Raw genomic sequence first — 17343 nt, forward strand, 5'->3', positions numbered from 1 at the left:
TCTGCACTTATTTGACAGTATTTCATATCCAATTACAGGGCCGAATTAGGATGCCGCCTTTATTTGCATGATTCAGCAATTTTTTTAGAAATTCTTTTCAAAAATGCCGCCCCTTCCTAATTTTGCCACCCTTATGCGTTGCATAGGTTAACTTCGGTGCTAATGTGGATTCAAATGCTCTAGCGTTACGCTTCAATAGTTGCATTTGGTTAAATCAGTGGCATTTGTGATCATTCTATCCTTGTTCACTGAATTCGATGAATATAGAATAGAACGAATACGGGTGCCTCCGATTTGCAACAGACAGAACGCAGCTAGTATCCCTATAACTTCTTTTGTTTCAGCCAATTTTTCTTTAATTCTTTTAGCAGTAGTTTTATGTTAGGTCGTTATTCATAGCCGATTCTTATTTCAAGATTATCTTAACCAATATTTTAAGATGCTGTGATTTTGGGATTGACTCATGACATCTTAAGACTATACTTAAGACTTGAACATAAGAATCGACTATGAATATTGGCCTTAGATTGTGCTTTGATGTATATTGTCAGTATTAAAAATCTATTGTATGTGTAATGTGAACTATATATGGATTTTTGGTACTGGCAGTGTATATTGGATTACAACTCTAGTAAAGATTATAAATACATAGATTTTAATTTAAAACGCACAAAGAATCCTATAAAAGTAAATATTATATTAGTATTTATTTTCTATAAAAGTAAATATTATATTACTATATTAGTAAAATATTAATATTGCTTTGTGTATTTTATAGATATTACTACTTAATAGTAATAATAATATAATATTGTGTGAATATTGTCTTATATGTAAAAACATTGGGCAATATATTATATATTCTTCGATAGGTTCGTGGCTTATCCACTCAGGGATGCGATAACACAGTGAATGAGAGCAATACACAATCATGTGATTCTAATGCACCTGTTACACCGTCGACTCCTACCCCCGGTGACAGCAACTACAAGGTGGAAACTTCATCTAATGATGAAAGTACCTCTGACTTTCTCTCATGTACGGCAATGGCTAGCACAGGAAACAACTCATCCTCTGTCACACCTCCTGTTTCACAAAATCCCAATTCCTCCAATTTCGTAAACATGGAACATAGCGAAGCGCTACAACATTTAGAAAAAGCTCTTAGCGCTTGCGAAGCGACTCTTACCGAAACTACGGGAATGGTAAAAATGGAGCCGGATGAACAATTTGTACAACAGCAGGATGTCAAACCGTATTCCATTAGTATGGTATCCAGTAATAATTGTAATCCTAGCTCCCCATTCCCTGCGATTGAAGGTGAGCCCTTGACCTAATTTTGTATTTGACATTTTACTTGTATGTCACATTTATGAAAGCTAAACATTTTGATATTTTTCAAGGTTATCAAAGACGACAAAGGCGTTCGGAAGAGGAACTTAAACAAGCTTCGGACATGGTGGCACGCGGCATGACATTTCAAGTAGCTTCGGAAAAGTACAAGATACCAATCAGCACAATTCGCTTTTACATGGTCAGAAAGGGCATTTTGCAGAGGCGAAAACGCGGCCGCGGCTCCAGCAATCTTAGTGTGAATAGCCAACCGAGTAGTCCGGCCAGTCCACCGTATCATATGATGAATTACCGTTTGCCAGAGAGCCTAAATTCCAGCCTACCGTAGTGCTGTACAAAGAAGTAGTGAGTTTTTTTAGAATTCAGTTTTGAATCGACAAACTTTTTATCGACGCATCATAGAGCTGTTCCAGACCATCTCGTCGGTTTTTATACTTTTAGCTCCTTTACACTGAGTTTATATTTTATTTTTCTCTTTTTTTTTTATTTTATTTTCAGTTCACATTGCCTTATTCATTCGTAGCAGCACGTTTGCGTGCTGGTTTACAAGACTACTATGTTTACAGCATATAACGTATTTTTGCATTTATGCCATTACCGACCCAGTGTGCGTTCTGGAGGTGTAGTTTTGTGTCTCGAACAGCTCCGCTCCATGTATATAAAAAAAGATACCATATGTAAAAGTTCGGACACAGCATTAAGTTAAGGGCTATAAAACTTGCAGGCGATCGTGTCTTACATCATATTTATGTTGGATTCAATGTCCTTAGGAAGACTGCCTGAAAAACCCAGTTTTTTTTAAGTACAAAGATGCATATTATTGTACCATGGAGTATATTAAAGTATACTGGAGTATAATCGTATACTTAGTATGTATTATATTATAATAACTCTACGTAAAGCTAGCGGAACATACGCAATACATAATTCGTGGTTCACCGTTCCGTTCACCAGTATGACATTTGCAAGTAGTACGTATGGAAAGAGATGTTTGCTAGTAGAGCGATTTTTCAACGAAATCGAAAATATGAGAATTATTAGAATCATTGATGGTCTTCGTTTGTACACTATAGTGCAAACGTTAAACTACAAATCAAGGACAGATACAGAGACAAAGAAGAGATTTACTTCTCGAACCTGTCATTCAGTATATGTTATTTCCGAGTTTTGAGAGTTGGAATATTATTCCTCTCGCTGTGGTAGAATTAAAGATGCAAACATTTCAAGGCAATTTGATAATTGTGTCTTTCGCAAAATTGAGATGTGTGTGTTAGAAGGAAATCATTCTTATACTCTTAACGTCCTCGATTTTTTATATTTGCGACATCTTCCATGTGTCATCCTCAATGTCCTTGATTTACTCGGCTATTTGGAAGGTGTTCTATATTTTTTCATTTTTTTTGGGCATACTTTTTCGCATGACGGATTTCCGTGAATCAGGAATTTATTGCGAATCAGGAATTGTGAATCATGAATTTATGCTAGTGCCACGCGATGTGTGGTAGTTTTCAAAGAGGTAGTTTATTTTTAAGTTTTTTGGGATTTTTTTCTTGAATACAATAAAGAGACAAAGAATGAAGCTTTATAATTTATATAATCATGTTATTCTTGTCTCGTTTTTTATCTTAAACAGAAAAAATGTTGAATAGCTATGATATATATTGACGCTTCGTTCTTAGAAAAAAAGCTATAATTTTTTAAATGACAGTGCTTTAAGTTTTGATTTTTATCTAAAATTATTTTTAGATAAAAATATGTTGGAACCTCGTAATAACGAACCTCGAAATAGCACAAAACATTCCTTTTGTGCTATGAGTAGCATGAGTGGGGAGTAGCCAGTAGCCACTAAAATCTTGAATTTCATTATTTTGGAGTGAAGTAAGAGCAACTTCGTTGCAGCGTTCATACCCCCGAATCGCGTTTTATCACGAGGTTTCATTGTAAGAGTCTGTATAGATTTAAATTTTCAATATAACGATGTAAATAACTTGAAAGATCTTAAACTGAATGTAAATTAATTAAAAGTAAATTAATTTTTTTCTTTAGATATTGCACACATCAATTTGATAAAATTAGAACAAAACAAGAGTTTTTAAGAAAATACTTTTTTGAAAACTTTGAAATAAGCTGCCTCTTTAATGTTTGTTCTCGTATAAAATACAACATTGTACGGGAACTCCATCCGTCATCCATCATGAATTAATATCGAAAATATTAATTCCATACTTATAAGTGCTTGCGTTGTAATGGCGTCATACTTATAAGAGAAATAACACTAAAGATCAAAATATTAGATCAAGCGTTGAACAAATGTGTTTAAAATCTTATTATTTTGAGACTTTTTTATACGCAGGATTTGTATGTAAGCGCACTTAATGAGACGTTTATTGACGAGAATACAAGTTGTATAGGATATTCATATATCTAAGATAAGAATTCCTTCATGCTGTGGACGAACGCTACGCGTATGGTTAATTATCAGCCGTGTTCCGTTCTTCTACTTAGTGACCGATGTAGCTAGCCTATATGGATAGTGTGAGACGTTTTTGAATCCTGCATCAATATCGTTCGTGACAATGCGGATTTACAAAATACAGTTAAAAAAAAAGAAAAGACAAAAAAAAACAGAAAAAGTGAAAAAGAAGATTGACTATGTCATATAACCGATATTTTTTTAATGACCTCGAAATGTTTTGACGAGAAGGCATTCGTAGCATAAGTTATTTTTTATTACATCATATTTATATATGATTCAGTGAAGCTCAGCTTGCTCTCGATAAGTTATCTGTGGCATCTGTACACATGTACGTATTTACCGAGTATTTATCTTTCCGTATTTTTAAATATGCCCCACGGAGGGGTTAAGAGATTCTTAATTATGACACGCTTTATGCCCTGCACCAGAGAGTGACGCTTAAAGATCAAAAATGTATACAGTTGTAGAAAGACAAAAAGACTTGTCCATGATGATCGATTAGTCACTATGTTTAAGACTGGTAACACGTGGCTAATATAACCAGATTAAAGTCTTAGAAAACAGCAATCCTCAATCTATTATATAAATATTTTTGTAGGCACTTTGTCGAGGAAGGTTTCTTCTTTCTGCCTTTATTCTATATATACCTTGATAACTTATACAGTAAGAGGAAAACCGGTATTTATTCGAAGTTTACCATTTAGCTTTGTTGAACATCACAAGAGATGAACGATCATGACGTATGTAGTGTAATGCTTTTTACATGCATAGTGTACAAATATAACAGCATTTGTAATTGACGATAAGAATTACCTGATGTCTGTAAAAATCGGGGAATCTCTCGTTGTTTTTACGGACACTGGTTCTGCCTTTTCAAAGAAGTTTAATTGTGTGACAACAACTGTGGCGCGCATACAATGTAATTGTACGATGTATTGCCTTTGTTAAATAGCATTTTGGATAAAGCCATATTTTTCCATGCAACGCAATAATCCAGCAAAATAAATTACAGTTAAACTGAGAAGCAGCCTAAAATAGGAAAGAATATGAACAATAACACATAGAAGATAAAGTAAAGTTTATCTATCACTTAGAGTATGTAACTGCCTTTCTCTGGCCTCATACTGGATCATTAATTTATTTATATTAGACAATATACAAGATACATGTAAAGGAAAAAACTAATCTAACTTAGAAGGCTTGTTAGAGCTTCTATTAATTGCAGTAAGACTGCTGCTATCCGACTGATGAACACATTCTCAAGAAGCTAAAGTTGAACATTAATCGAAACATATGTCACAGATCTTACATAATTGTATTTATTCTCATTTATCATTTCTTTATGCGATCATTACGTATTTAACAGACTCGATTATCTCTGTACATTTCACAATATAGCGATATATCGGAAAAGAAAAGGAAAGAGAAAGGAAAGAGAAATAAGTCGCATATTGGATATTGTGATGTTAATACGAACTAAAAACATGACTTGCAATTGTTGCCTGTTGTAATGTCCAATAAGAGTTGAATTGTAATGACTTACTCGTATATAGCATTCTTTCCAACAAGGAATCGGTATCGTGTAAATCATTATTCTAAGAGTTCCAGTTGACAAAGGTTTTATACGGATCTATTAAACCAGTATTTCAAACCAATGAAAAATAATTAGTTTTCTAATAATAATAATACAATACAATTTTATGTGAATTTAGTACAGTGCTTAAGTCAGTAATGCTCAGCGTATCTAACAGATATTTTTAGTGGAACTCCGTGTCATACTCACATGTATCATAACGTCTTAAAGTATGTAACTAAACCACAATCAAAGAAGTGTGAACGATACTTAATGACTATTATCATAATAGCCACTTATGATAGCAGTAAATAGGTAGCCATTTTGAGGCAGTTTATATTATATTTAATTACACTGTGTATCGCTTTGGTCTCCGTTTTTACGATGGTATTATTATTTGTAGATAGAATCATAACTCTAGAATCGATTGAACCTCGAATCATTTATTTGTAAGTCTTTTTTACAGTTACCGAATATCTAATGGATTAAATAGGCAATGCAATTAAAACAAGAAAGAAAAAAAAAGAAAAAACACTCAACACACATACACACGTGACATACAGAGATCTGTTCGCGCAATCAATATGATTGTGGTGGATGTTTTGTCGTTTGATTTTTGTTAACTTTTGGACTATATATATGTATAGGTATGATTACATTGAGTTGGCAACAATACCACATATTGACATAATGTAGTATTTTTATATTTTTTGTTTTTAGCTTAAGTTTTTATTTTTAGTGATTTAATATGATCGCTCTATGGTCTTTACGCAGTAAACTTTCCGAGGTAATACTTTCTACGAGAATCACAAGGGCACATTAAAATAAAGCAGACATTGACTCATGTTCTGCGGAAGTATTTTCGACATTCGCTTTTTCTATCATAATTCTGTATTACGTCGGGAAGCGTTACTCCCATAAACGTAATAAGTATAGACTAAGCATTCTTACTTCTAATTGAAAAGTGATGCTGTTACGATTTAATTAGCTGCGTTTTCTTTCTGATGGAGTAGATTAGAAATTATGGGTGCGATCCACTTTATGCTGCAAATGTTTTGAAGCATTCTTTGATTGGTCAATTCGTAAAATTCTTTCTTCTAATTGGTCAACAGACTATTTGCAGCGTTAAGTAGATCACACTCGAAGATTAATAGATTATACACTTGCCAGTCTATACCTATTACGTAATTTCTATATTAGTTGTGACGATTTAATATGTTTAATACGTTAGTCAGTTATCTTAAATATGTTAGTCAATTGCATTCAAGTGTATTCAATAATCTTCTTAAGAAGTGAATTAGTAATACATAGTTGCTTGCCTATTTACGACAAAAATTACGTGCTTTGATGTTTCGTGAATGAGTTGTGTAGCAACAATAGACGAATTGACGAATTGTAACCGTTCAATTTTCTAATTGTAGAGTAATCTAATACGTTATTATTATTAAGGATTTGTATGATGTATCAGGATTATGCAATGCCATATTACGCCGAATCGCCGCCGACGCTTCGATCATTGTTCTCCGAAGTTACTCAGTTCCGTTCGCAGTACTCGCGCGACACTGTCCCGAGCGATTCAGTATTATATTGTACATCACGTGCGAAAGCCTTCGACTGCGTCCGTTCAACGGTTAGATCCTTAAGCATTAGATTCTGTAGAATAGTCCTATTAGTCACACTCATTATTACTACACGAATGTATATTTTGCGCTGTTGTGTCGAGAGCCCGTATTCGAAGACGCTCCGCAAGTATAAATTCAAGAACGAATCCAAGAGCTACGAATAAACGTGAGCTGAACATAACGTTCGCTTTCCCCTTGATGTATCTACAAGAAATGACGATTGGCGCAAATTTAATTAATCTAATTAATCGTTTCTATTCGCACATTGATACACATTGAAGCAAGCTCGTTCGTTTGTTCGTTCACGTTTATTCGTGCTCTTTGCTTCATCGGGATCCCACTTAGGCGTACCAAAATCTTCGCTTTCGAGTGCAATATGTCGTTCGACATTTCGTCGCACCACGCCGAAAAAAATTGATTGTACTTGCCAATTGATTATTCGTTCATCGCGTCTCTTTCTCGTCAAGGACAGTTCTGTGACATGATCGTATGAATATGTTTCGCGTGCGACTATCGGTGACGGAGTGACGATGTGTCTCTATATCGGATTGTTGTTGTCGTAAGCGCGATTTGAATACGGGCGAGAAGCGTGCGGATTCAGTGTAATACGGCAAAAATATACGTGTACGCGAAAAATACACGTGACACACATACACACGCACACACATACACTGACTACAGAAGAGACATATAAGGGACGAGGAATGAAGCAGAGCGAACTCGTCCCGCGACTGTAATACAATTCGCAGAACGTACCGTGCCGTTCGGTTTTTGCTGATCGCAACAAACCAGCTTTTATAATTCGCGTGTAAGATCACCATCAGGGTGTAAGATCTTAATTAAAGTCGGTTACGTGTGTCGTTATAGTAAGGTACAGCGAGAAGGTAAAAATGGGGAGAAAAGAAGACGAGTTCAGTGAGAAATAAAAACAAAAGCTGAAGAAAAGAGAGAGAATATTAAGTGTATGACTCTGAGAATGTAATTTTCGAGCGTGGACAGATCGGAGTTGCGTAGGAGAGAACGGGTCTTTCCGGCGCAATGAAGATGTCTTGACGGTCGTGTGTGTACATGAGACATTTTTGAAAGTAGCCCTGACTTCCGAAAGAGAGAGAGAGAGAGAGAGAGAGAGAGAAAGTGAGAACGAGAGAGAGAATTAAGAACGATTAAAGACATTGCGAAAGCATGCGTCATCCGAAAGAGATGTACGAAATCTGCGTTTGTCGCCGACGATTCGTGCCGGTTTATTCGATAACGATTGTCCTTTTTTCTTTCCTAATTTTTTATCCTAATTACTATTAACTTCAATAATTGGTACTTTATCGTAGGATTCTTATGGGCAGACAAATTTAGATTTAAAATCGTAAATGTACATAATATAAATATATACATAGATATGCATATATTTATATATACGGTATGTATACATATTTATTTATGTATGTATACATATTTACTTATGTATGTATTTATATGTTTACAAGAGGTCTGTTTTTTATTGCTACACTTTCTGAACTGGTACACACAGTGCAAAAAGTTCAACTTATTGCATCGGTTCAGAGTGCAGTAATAAAAAACAGACCTAGTATATCCTGAAATTTGCGAATCAAAACAGTAAAAAAGTTTTCAAAAAATTAAGTAAACAATTAAGTTATATGTAAATTTTTATTTTAAACAATGAATCCAAACACATAGTGTTTTGTTTATTGTGAAGAGTTTAAAACTAAAACATCTTTAAGCGTTTAAAAAACGAGAACAAGAATAAAACATTTTTATATTTTAAAATTAAACACTTCTTTTGAGTGTGATCGTCTAATCTGTAATTGATTATATCTAAACTTACATTTCAAAAGCTACTGCTTGAAATAAAAATTTATACATAACTTTTTTTACTTGATTTTTCGAAAATTTTCTTGCTGTGGTTTGATTCGTAAATTTCCGGACAACCTGTATACAATATTTATAGTATATATATATATATAGGTTCATAATATATGTATTATAAATGTATGTATGTGTTTAGCCTCGATGATTTAAAGACTTAAGACGCTCGTCTACGCGGAATATATATATATATGTGTGTGTGTGTATATATATTAGACAAGTTCAATATTCTTATAACAAAGAACTACGTTCAACAATTCTTTTTTCAGAGAAGTTGTTTCACTTTTCCCCTCGGTCTATTCTTCCGCACAATACGTGTGCATAATATTTGCAATATGATAAGAATTTGATTATATGACTATTTCCAAAATATTTTGCCGAATCGTCACTTGAAACGCAGCGCATATTTCGATACACTCGACAAATATTGTATTGAATCACGTATTGTAAGAGCTGTATTTTAAGGGTTGTAAGTAAAGAGTAAAGTTGGCGACAGAGAAGATCGGCTTATAATTTTAAGATTGTGTAACATGTGTTAGTGAAAAAGCATGCTTCTTAGTAGGGAGTTAGGACAATGCTATAACAATAATTATTATAATTAAAATTAATGAGTATAAGATATTTAATATAAGTGCAAAGTATTTCCTAATAAAAAGTACTGCTGAAAAATATGTGCCTGTGCCCTCTCGTCGATTTCGTGCGTTTCAGGTATGTCGTTCGGCGAATGTCGACGACCTTTGTTCATTCTGTTTCACTGCGGGGAGCTGAAAGGTCGACGAAACCAGGATTTTTCTTATGAAAAGAGATATATAGAGGTCTTTGCGGTTTTCTTCTCATTTATTACGTGTGTCGTTCCGGTTGCCGACCTTGTTTTCACGTCTCTCAAGGTCTCGCATGAGAATGAAATTTTTAGCTTATATCTATCGACGCTCAACCTATACGTACCGGTTTACCTCGCGTGGTCAGATCGTCCTTTGTATCACTTTCTATCCAAACGTAATTAATTCTCTGTAATACTACGTAATTTGAAAGTTCTGTACACTATATGAGGAAAATTTTAAGTTGAAGATGGATAAATCAAAAATTTCTGATTAAATAATTTTCATTGAAATAATGATCAGATAATCAATTACGATGACCGCAATTCTGATTGATATGATCAGAATCTTATTGGATTGATATTTTTTAAGTTTCGGTAATTTGCGATAATAGCTTTGATGTATCATTGTATAATTTTTTTTTCATAAGCGAAAAGAATATCAAGGAAAGGCTGTAATTAAAAATTGACCATAATACAAGACGATTCCTTTCTTTTTATACTTACGCGCACATTCTCATGCGGAGAAGAAGCTATTTTGTAGTCGATGCTGTCTTCGCGTAAAATTTATAAGGATTTTGATACGAAATCTTTTCCGAAATGATTACTTTGAAAAATCACACTTCTCTGTTGTCGCACATCCAGAGAAAGGTTTCTTTCATTCAAAGAAAGGTTTCTTTCATTCAAAGAAATGTTTCTTTGCTATACGGTTAAGGAAATGACGTTTAAATCAAAGAAATTTTTTCTTTAACCGTATAGCAAAGAAACATTTCTTTGAATCAAAGAAACCTTTCTCTAGGTGCAAGAGGAAAACACCTCTCTTCCTATACCCATCGTTGACTCCGGTGTCACCGTCCTGCGAATGTTCTCGGCCGCGCGCAGCCGGGAAATTCAGAGAAATCACGGGGTTTGGTTTAATTTCGGATCGGAGGATCAGTGAACTTTCCGAAAGACGTAGTTGTGGACAACAGAACAGCACAGAATTGTTGCAACACTATTACATATTTATGTATCCGATGAGGCGAGGAAGGGATGAAGGATGGATCTCTTTGTGCCGCCACGTGTGCGTTGTCACGTGTGTGTCGCGAATATTTACAGGATGGTACGCATTGTAAGTGGTTATAGTTGTTAACCTAAGACGCGCGCAATTCTAGTTTTTTTTTAAATGATCCATGATCTCGAAAATGAGGTTTTTTATCGGTTGCGGCACCAACCGTACTTTGGTGTCCCAAATACCTAAATAAAGTTACCTACAAATGAAAATTTTTCTTAGAATTTTCACATAATTTTTCAGAATTGTTTAGAATTTCTAAATTTTATGATTTTTTTTAGAAAATTTATCAGATCTTTTATGTTCAAATTAAAATATTTTTCAGAAAGTTTACGTCTTTTCTGAAATGTTTAATACATGTGAATTTTAAAATATTCTAAGATTTCTTATTCTATAAAATTTTTCTCTGATGAAATTTTACAAAATTTAGAAAAGTTTAAGGCATTTTCTCAAAAATTATTAAATGAGAAATCTTGAAAATCTTATAAATATTTCAGAATTCACATATATAAAAAAAATTTTTTAAAGATATGTTTTCTCAGTGTTTCTGAAAAGTGTTTTAATTCGTATAAAAATTTTGAGAAAAATTTTTATCAAGGTATTAATATCTTTTCTCCGAACGATTACGAAAATGCGTCGTTTAGGATCTGCAGCCCCGACTGCGACTCAGGATATTCGAAGAAAAATAAAGTATTCATTATTTGCATCGAGAATTATTATACATATCAAAATAAAATAATTATTAACAATTTGATTTTAATAGTAATATAATAATCTCGTTATCACTATTTTTGCTACATATATTCCCGTAAAAATTTCATCCATTTATAACACATTTACTTACGTTGCAGTGCTACTGCTATTGTTTCTGTAAACAAATTCCTCGGACGGCGCCAATCATACATAGTGTTCTTGAAATAACGATTTCAATTTCATTGATAGGCACAATACAATTCGCTTAATGAAAAATACAATGTTTCGTTTTTTTTTTATTTTTACAAGCTTACGTAATAAGCGTACGTAATGATAACGTAGTTTTTTAAACTTTAAGTTTGTCTGATGCGCGCTTTCTTATATTTGTTATGATTATTTTGAAACTTTGTAACACGCTCAGTGTATTTATCACGTGTTATCACTACAGTTTTGGCAAATACATTATTATTGTGCAGATTGCAAGATAGCTCGCAAAATATTTTCAAAACAAAAGCACGTGAGCGAGAGGCATCCCTGAAGTTTCTCTCAATGACGAAAACGATGACGTTCGCGGTTCAGAAGATCGGGAAGAAAAAGCGCGCGCGAAGAAAAGGGTAGCTACGAAGGTGGACACGCGTCTACGCGCTAAAAGACAAAAATTGCGTAGCAGCCAAAAGACACATGCGCGAAGACTTCTGAGTGCGCCCTTTGTGTTATTTTCGGGCGGCGAGTCGCGCCGCTTCGCGAGGCTTTAAATAGGACCGGGTCGTCCAACGAAGAAGGCAGTTCTCGTGACACCGTTCCTACATGCTGGAGCATCGCACCGTCTTTGACGTGAGTAAACAATAAACGCAGTAACGTCAAGTTCACGACGTGAATGAGGAGAACGAGAGATCGTCATCGTCGATACGATCACCGATACCGGATGTTGCGATCAGCAACCGACCGTCTGAGACCCAAGGAACACGTCGAGTCAAGAGAAAGTCAAAACGACTTTATTTTGACGTCATGAAAGTCAAAATGATGATTCTTTTTTACAAAATTGGACTGTTTACTGACGTTAAGAATCAAAATAAAAGTCATTTTGATTTTTTCTTGACTTTGTGTGGGGGCGTCAAATCGAATGTTCTCTTGGGATAGGATTTTTCCTTGGTATGGTAAAAGTTTCGGTTGACGCAAGATCGAAAGGTAAACTACTGAGAAATTTCAACGTAAGCTAGATATTATGGCTAATTTTGAATAATTGTCTCTTCTCGGAAACTGTATCTATTCTAAAAAATTTAAAGTATAAGCTTGACAATTAGTCCTCTTTATCTTTCTACTGTTTAAATTTCTTTTCTCTGAAAGTCAATCTATGGATAAAAAAATATGGCATCGTCTACTAAATCGGATCAGGAAGACGAAGTGAAATATATACTAAGATGACGACTAAAATTTTTTAATTAATAGCTTATCTACTAACACGTTTTATCATATACATAATATTTTATGTAAAGAGTTACGCTGTATAGAATTATTAAAATGATTGCACTAATAATTTGATAAAATCACTCGAATCGAGCGAATAATTGTTTAATAATACATTGCTTTGCTATTAGAAATCGATATATTTAATACTTTATACTTTTTCTGCTCAGCAATTTGCGGTTTTACAACGGAAGTCTCAATCGCGTCCGACAGGTGTCAAACCGTAATATACGGAGCATATTACTTCCACTTGAAGTATAACACCAAATTGCGCGGTATTATCAAGATCTTGCATCAATTCGGACTAAATGTTTACGATAGTCAGATGTACGCGGCGAAAATTGGCAGTGAATATCGACTCTTTTGCGTCGTTACCGTGCTCGTCGGATCGATCTTGATCTTACGAGAAAACTAAGAATACGTCGTGCGATACATGATTATTATTTTTGCCAATTTTAACGATCCAAGAGTGAAGAATCATGCCTTACGTGAATTTATAGGTTTTGTTATCATAATAATATCAGTTTTTTGTGTTATTTTTTTTAGACTTAACTTGTTCAAATTAATAATTAGAATTTTAATTTTAAATATAATTTTACGATAGGATTTAACGATCACAAATTAAAGGGTTTACTGTAATAGTGATCTAAAGCTCGGTTGCGCAGACGATCTTAATTAAGATTTAACCTGATGACATACTTCTTGATGTTAGAATCTATCATATCTTACGTGAATTTACAGGAGATTTCGTTATCATAGTAACTTGCGTTATTTTTTTTAGAATTAATTTGTTTTTGAATTAATAATTATAACTATAATTTTATGTAACTAGACGAAGACGTCCTTCTTGATGTTAGAATCTAATTAAAATATAGACTCAGAAAAAGAAAATTTCCAACTATAAACTTAAGCTACTTCATTGAGAGGAATCGAGAAAATCAACTTTAAAGTTATCGAAAGTGAATTCGCACCTTTCTGAAGATTTGACAGGGTAAACCCTGAAATTGCATATTTCTCTTCTCGAGTTCGAAAAAATTGCTCAGGCCATCGTTACCTTGAATATCGCGATTGTTCGCGTAACAAAGGGACAAGTGACTGAAGTGGCTGTGAAGTGCAGTGCGTAGCGCGCCAGATGTTCGCGGAGGCGCAGACTGCGTGATTTTCAATTGACGACGCCACGGGACTTCCGGCATCATCGCCAAAATTGCGCCGTCCTCTTGGCAGAGCTTTTAGTGCTCGTGACGCGCGTCAGCGAAGTTCCCCGCTGCGAGAACAGCGATTGCATTACTCACCTATCGTTAGCCAAATCGTGTCTCGCGGAGATCGTTGCGGGATCGACTGTCGGAGAAAACTCGGAGAAAAATCTTCGCGCGGCTGCGTTTCACGGTGATATTGTGTTATCAGCGATGTCCGGAACCTGGAATCGAGGTCTTTTCTGTACTGTATCCCCGGAGATACTTTTCTGTCGTAATATGGAATATTTGTGTAACATATATTTTGTAGTACAATTTATTCTGTAACATTTATTAATTTACATTCACCAACACTTTTATTTCTTTCCAATCTAATACTTGTGATTTTATATTTTTGTTATATAAGTTCTACGGTTTGCGGTAGAAAAGATTGTAAAATTAGAAATACGATAGAAAAGGAATATATTTCTTAAACGTGGAATCTCGTTTAAAAAATTAATTCCGTCCACTGTTATTAATTAATAATTGACACGGTTCATTATTTTTTCTTAGGTTAATTAATTATTAAAACAATAATTACGACGTTCAAATATTTTTCTAACATTGTATAATATTGTGGATGAGTCGAATTTTATTAATCTCCCTATCTTCTTGTATATTGCAGATTTGTCGGATTTCCGTGCTCGTCGTGTAAGGCAAATCAGACTCGATAATAAAGTGCGTATCAAAGTGCGTTAGATACATGTTAATATATGTGCATGTCGTGCACGTGTATTGTCCCCATTAACTACGTTTTACACCGTGTGCTTAGTTCGTGATTTATACGATAGGTGTCTTTGTTTAACCTACAGGATAAACAAGGACATCTATTGTATAGTCCGCGGCCTAAATGCAACGGTGTAAACATAGCCATTGTCTCCAAGCACCCAAAGAACACAGAAATCAACAAAAATTCAAGATGACTTTATTTTGATTCTTAACATCAATAAACAGACAAATTTTGTAAAAAAGAATCATCATTTTGACATTCATGACGTCAAAATAAAGTCATTTTGATTTTTTCTTAGTGTGTTCCTTGGGCATAATTACGGTAATGCGGTCAAAATGACATTAAAAGAATCGTTACTGACTAAAAAGTGATTACTTTTAATAATAATTTTGGAGCTATTTTGACGTCATAATGATTTTTATTCAGCTTGCGTCCTGTCTTTGCAGTCTCGCGAAAGATTCTTTTAATTTCTTTCCGCGAGGAACTCAATTTTAGATTAGAAATAACAAATTCGACAATCAAATTTCTTCAACGTCGACAACGTTATATGTATCGATAGACTATCTCGATAAACTGTCTCGCTATAAATCCTCGGTGATTTCTGCCAATGTGCGATACGATGCACGCGTTACGCAATCCTTCTATCCCCCTATCTTTCTTTCTCTCAGCTCGCCTCTCTATCTCTGTATCTTTTCGTGTTACGCCATGTAGATGCCGACCGAGTGCATCGCCAACCCGTTGCAACGGGAGCTAGCCGACTCGATAATACGGCTGCAGCCGCTCGATGAGATCCGCATCCTCCTCGCATGCGGTGCTAAACCGAACGAGCCGGTGACTCAGGGCCTCAGACCCCTGCACTATGCCGTATGGCAGCGGTACACCGAGGCCGCTCAGCTGTTGCTTGTGCGCGGTGCCGACATCAACGCGACTGACGAGTGCGGTTATTCGGCCCTGCATCTCGCCGCCGAACACGGCTGCCTGGATCTGGTGAAGTTGCTGCTTAAGTATGGCGCCAAGGTGGACCACCGGCAGGATACGGGGGAACTTTTTCCCAGGTGCGACTTTTACGTTAACTGCCACTTTGATCACTGATGACCGTCGAAACTTTTTAAAATACTTGTGAAAGATAAATATGGCGTAATCTAAAATTTTAATTTTATTTAAATATCATATGATTTGCATGTGACTTTATATGATTTTATACAAGATTTTAAATGACATAAATAGTTGAATGATAGTGTAAAATTAAAAGTACGCCATTTAACAATTAATAATTCTTGCTTTTAATCATATTATATTATTTTATATAATATATTTACAAAAATTTTATTGTGGTGAAACTCCTCAAGGAATACATAAAAGTCAACAAAAAATCAAAATGTCTTTCCTAACGGAATGAACGGAAATTCAACAAATAGTTAAATTTCATAACAAAAAAATCATCGTTTTAATTTTCATGACGTTAAAATAAAATCATTTTGATTTTCTCTTAACTTGGTGTGTTCTTTGAGTTGCCGAGCAGTACGTTAATCTTTATTAGCTACGCGTTGCTTTGTCAATATGTTATATTCTTGCGATTATACATTTAGGACCATGTTGTGCGACGAGCCATTGCGTCTGGCTCTGCGGAATCGTCACGTTGAGGTTGCGAGGATCCTGCTTGAAGCCGGCGCTAATCCAAACAAGAGATATTTTTTCGGCTCCGAGATCAATCTGGTGTCGCCCTTGGATCTGGAGTGTATGGAGCTGCTGTTAGCCTTCGGTGCTCATCCGAACACGCGGGATCGTGCCGGGCTGACGCCCCTCATGAAGGCTGCCAGACTGCCGCAGGTAAACAGTCAGCGAGGTAGAAGACTTGTAACTCGAGATCGTGTTTCTCGCGAAATCAGTTCAAAATCACTTAAAAGTCATTTTAAAGAGAAAGGAAAAGGTCACTATATCTAAAGACGTTCTATTTTCTTTTTTCTCAAATCTTTTCTGGGGCGCTTTTTAACAAGATAACTGTCCTATAGTCGAGAATGGATTGAAATGAATTCAAATTTTCAGAAATATGCATTTGTGAATGTTAAAATGAATCCCGTTTAATCCGGAATGCATTTTTATTCATTTATAGTCATTGCATGAATTAAGCACATTTCTCTGCCTTTCAATCTAAAAATAATATCAGCTTTTCCTGCATCGTGAATACTGCTCAATTCAAAATTCTAAATAGGAAAGTTTTTTAATTCAATTTCATCCAATTGAATCTAATTGAATCCAATTGAATCCAAAAAAAGTTTTCGCTATTTAAAATACGCATTCGGATAGATAAAATTTCAATCCATTTTAATCAATTCTCGTTTACTGGGTATACTTTGTATGGCTTAGGCTCAGAATATATACTACTGGAAGAGGAATTGCTTATGCTGGCCCGTATACCGAGGTGAAGCCAACATCTATGCGAGAGAG

General features: G+C 34.9%; 2 protein-coding genes across 8 annotated transcripts in view; both read left to right on the plus strand.

The window, feature by feature from the left end:
• LOC108730162 (broad-complex core protein isoforms 1/2/3/4/5) overlaps positions 1-2582 on the plus strand; it is a 6090-nt gene extending 3508 nt beyond the window's left edge. For 2 of the 3 annotated variants that reach the window (XM_018459676.1, XM_018459677.1), the window contains exons 3-4: positions 873-1320; positions 1404-1693. In XM_018459676.1, the coding sequence (XP_018315178.1) occupies positions 873-1320; positions 1404-1681 (726 nt within the window). In that variant the 3' untranslated portion in view covers positions 1682-1693. Of the gene's footprint in view, positions 1-872; positions 1321-1403; positions 1699-2123 lie in introns of those variants that run through there. The other variant, XM_018459674.1, reaches the window with a different exon arrangement.
• A 9643-nt stretch (positions 2583-12225) lies between these two features.
• Positions 12226-17343, plus strand: part of LOC108730159 (ankyrin repeat and protein kinase domain-containing protein 1) — a 9584-nt gene continuing 4466 nt past the window's right edge. The window contains exons 1-4 of one of the 5 annotated variants that reach the window (XM_018459671.1): positions 12226-12300; positions 14791-14843; positions 15607-15950; positions 16485-16725. In XM_018459671.1, the coding sequence (XP_018315173.1) occupies positions 15607-15950; positions 16485-16725 (585 nt within the window). In that variant the 5' untranslated portion in view covers positions 12226-12300; positions 14791-14843. Of the gene's footprint in view, positions 12301-13809; positions 14401-14790; positions 14844-15606; positions 15951-16484; positions 16726-17343 lie in introns of those variants that run through there. The other 4 variants (XM_018459667.1, XM_018459668.1, XM_018459669.1 and 1 more) reach the window with 4 other exon arrangements.

This window comes from Mycetomoellerius zeteki, unplaced genomic scaffold (assembly GCF_001594055.1).
Source record: "Mycetomoellerius zeteki isolate Tzet28-1 unplaced genomic scaffold, Tzet1.0 scaffold85, whole genome shotgun sequence".
Lineage (NCBI taxonomy): Eukaryota > Metazoa > Arthropoda > Insecta > Hymenoptera > Formicidae > Mycetomoellerius > Mycetomoellerius zeteki.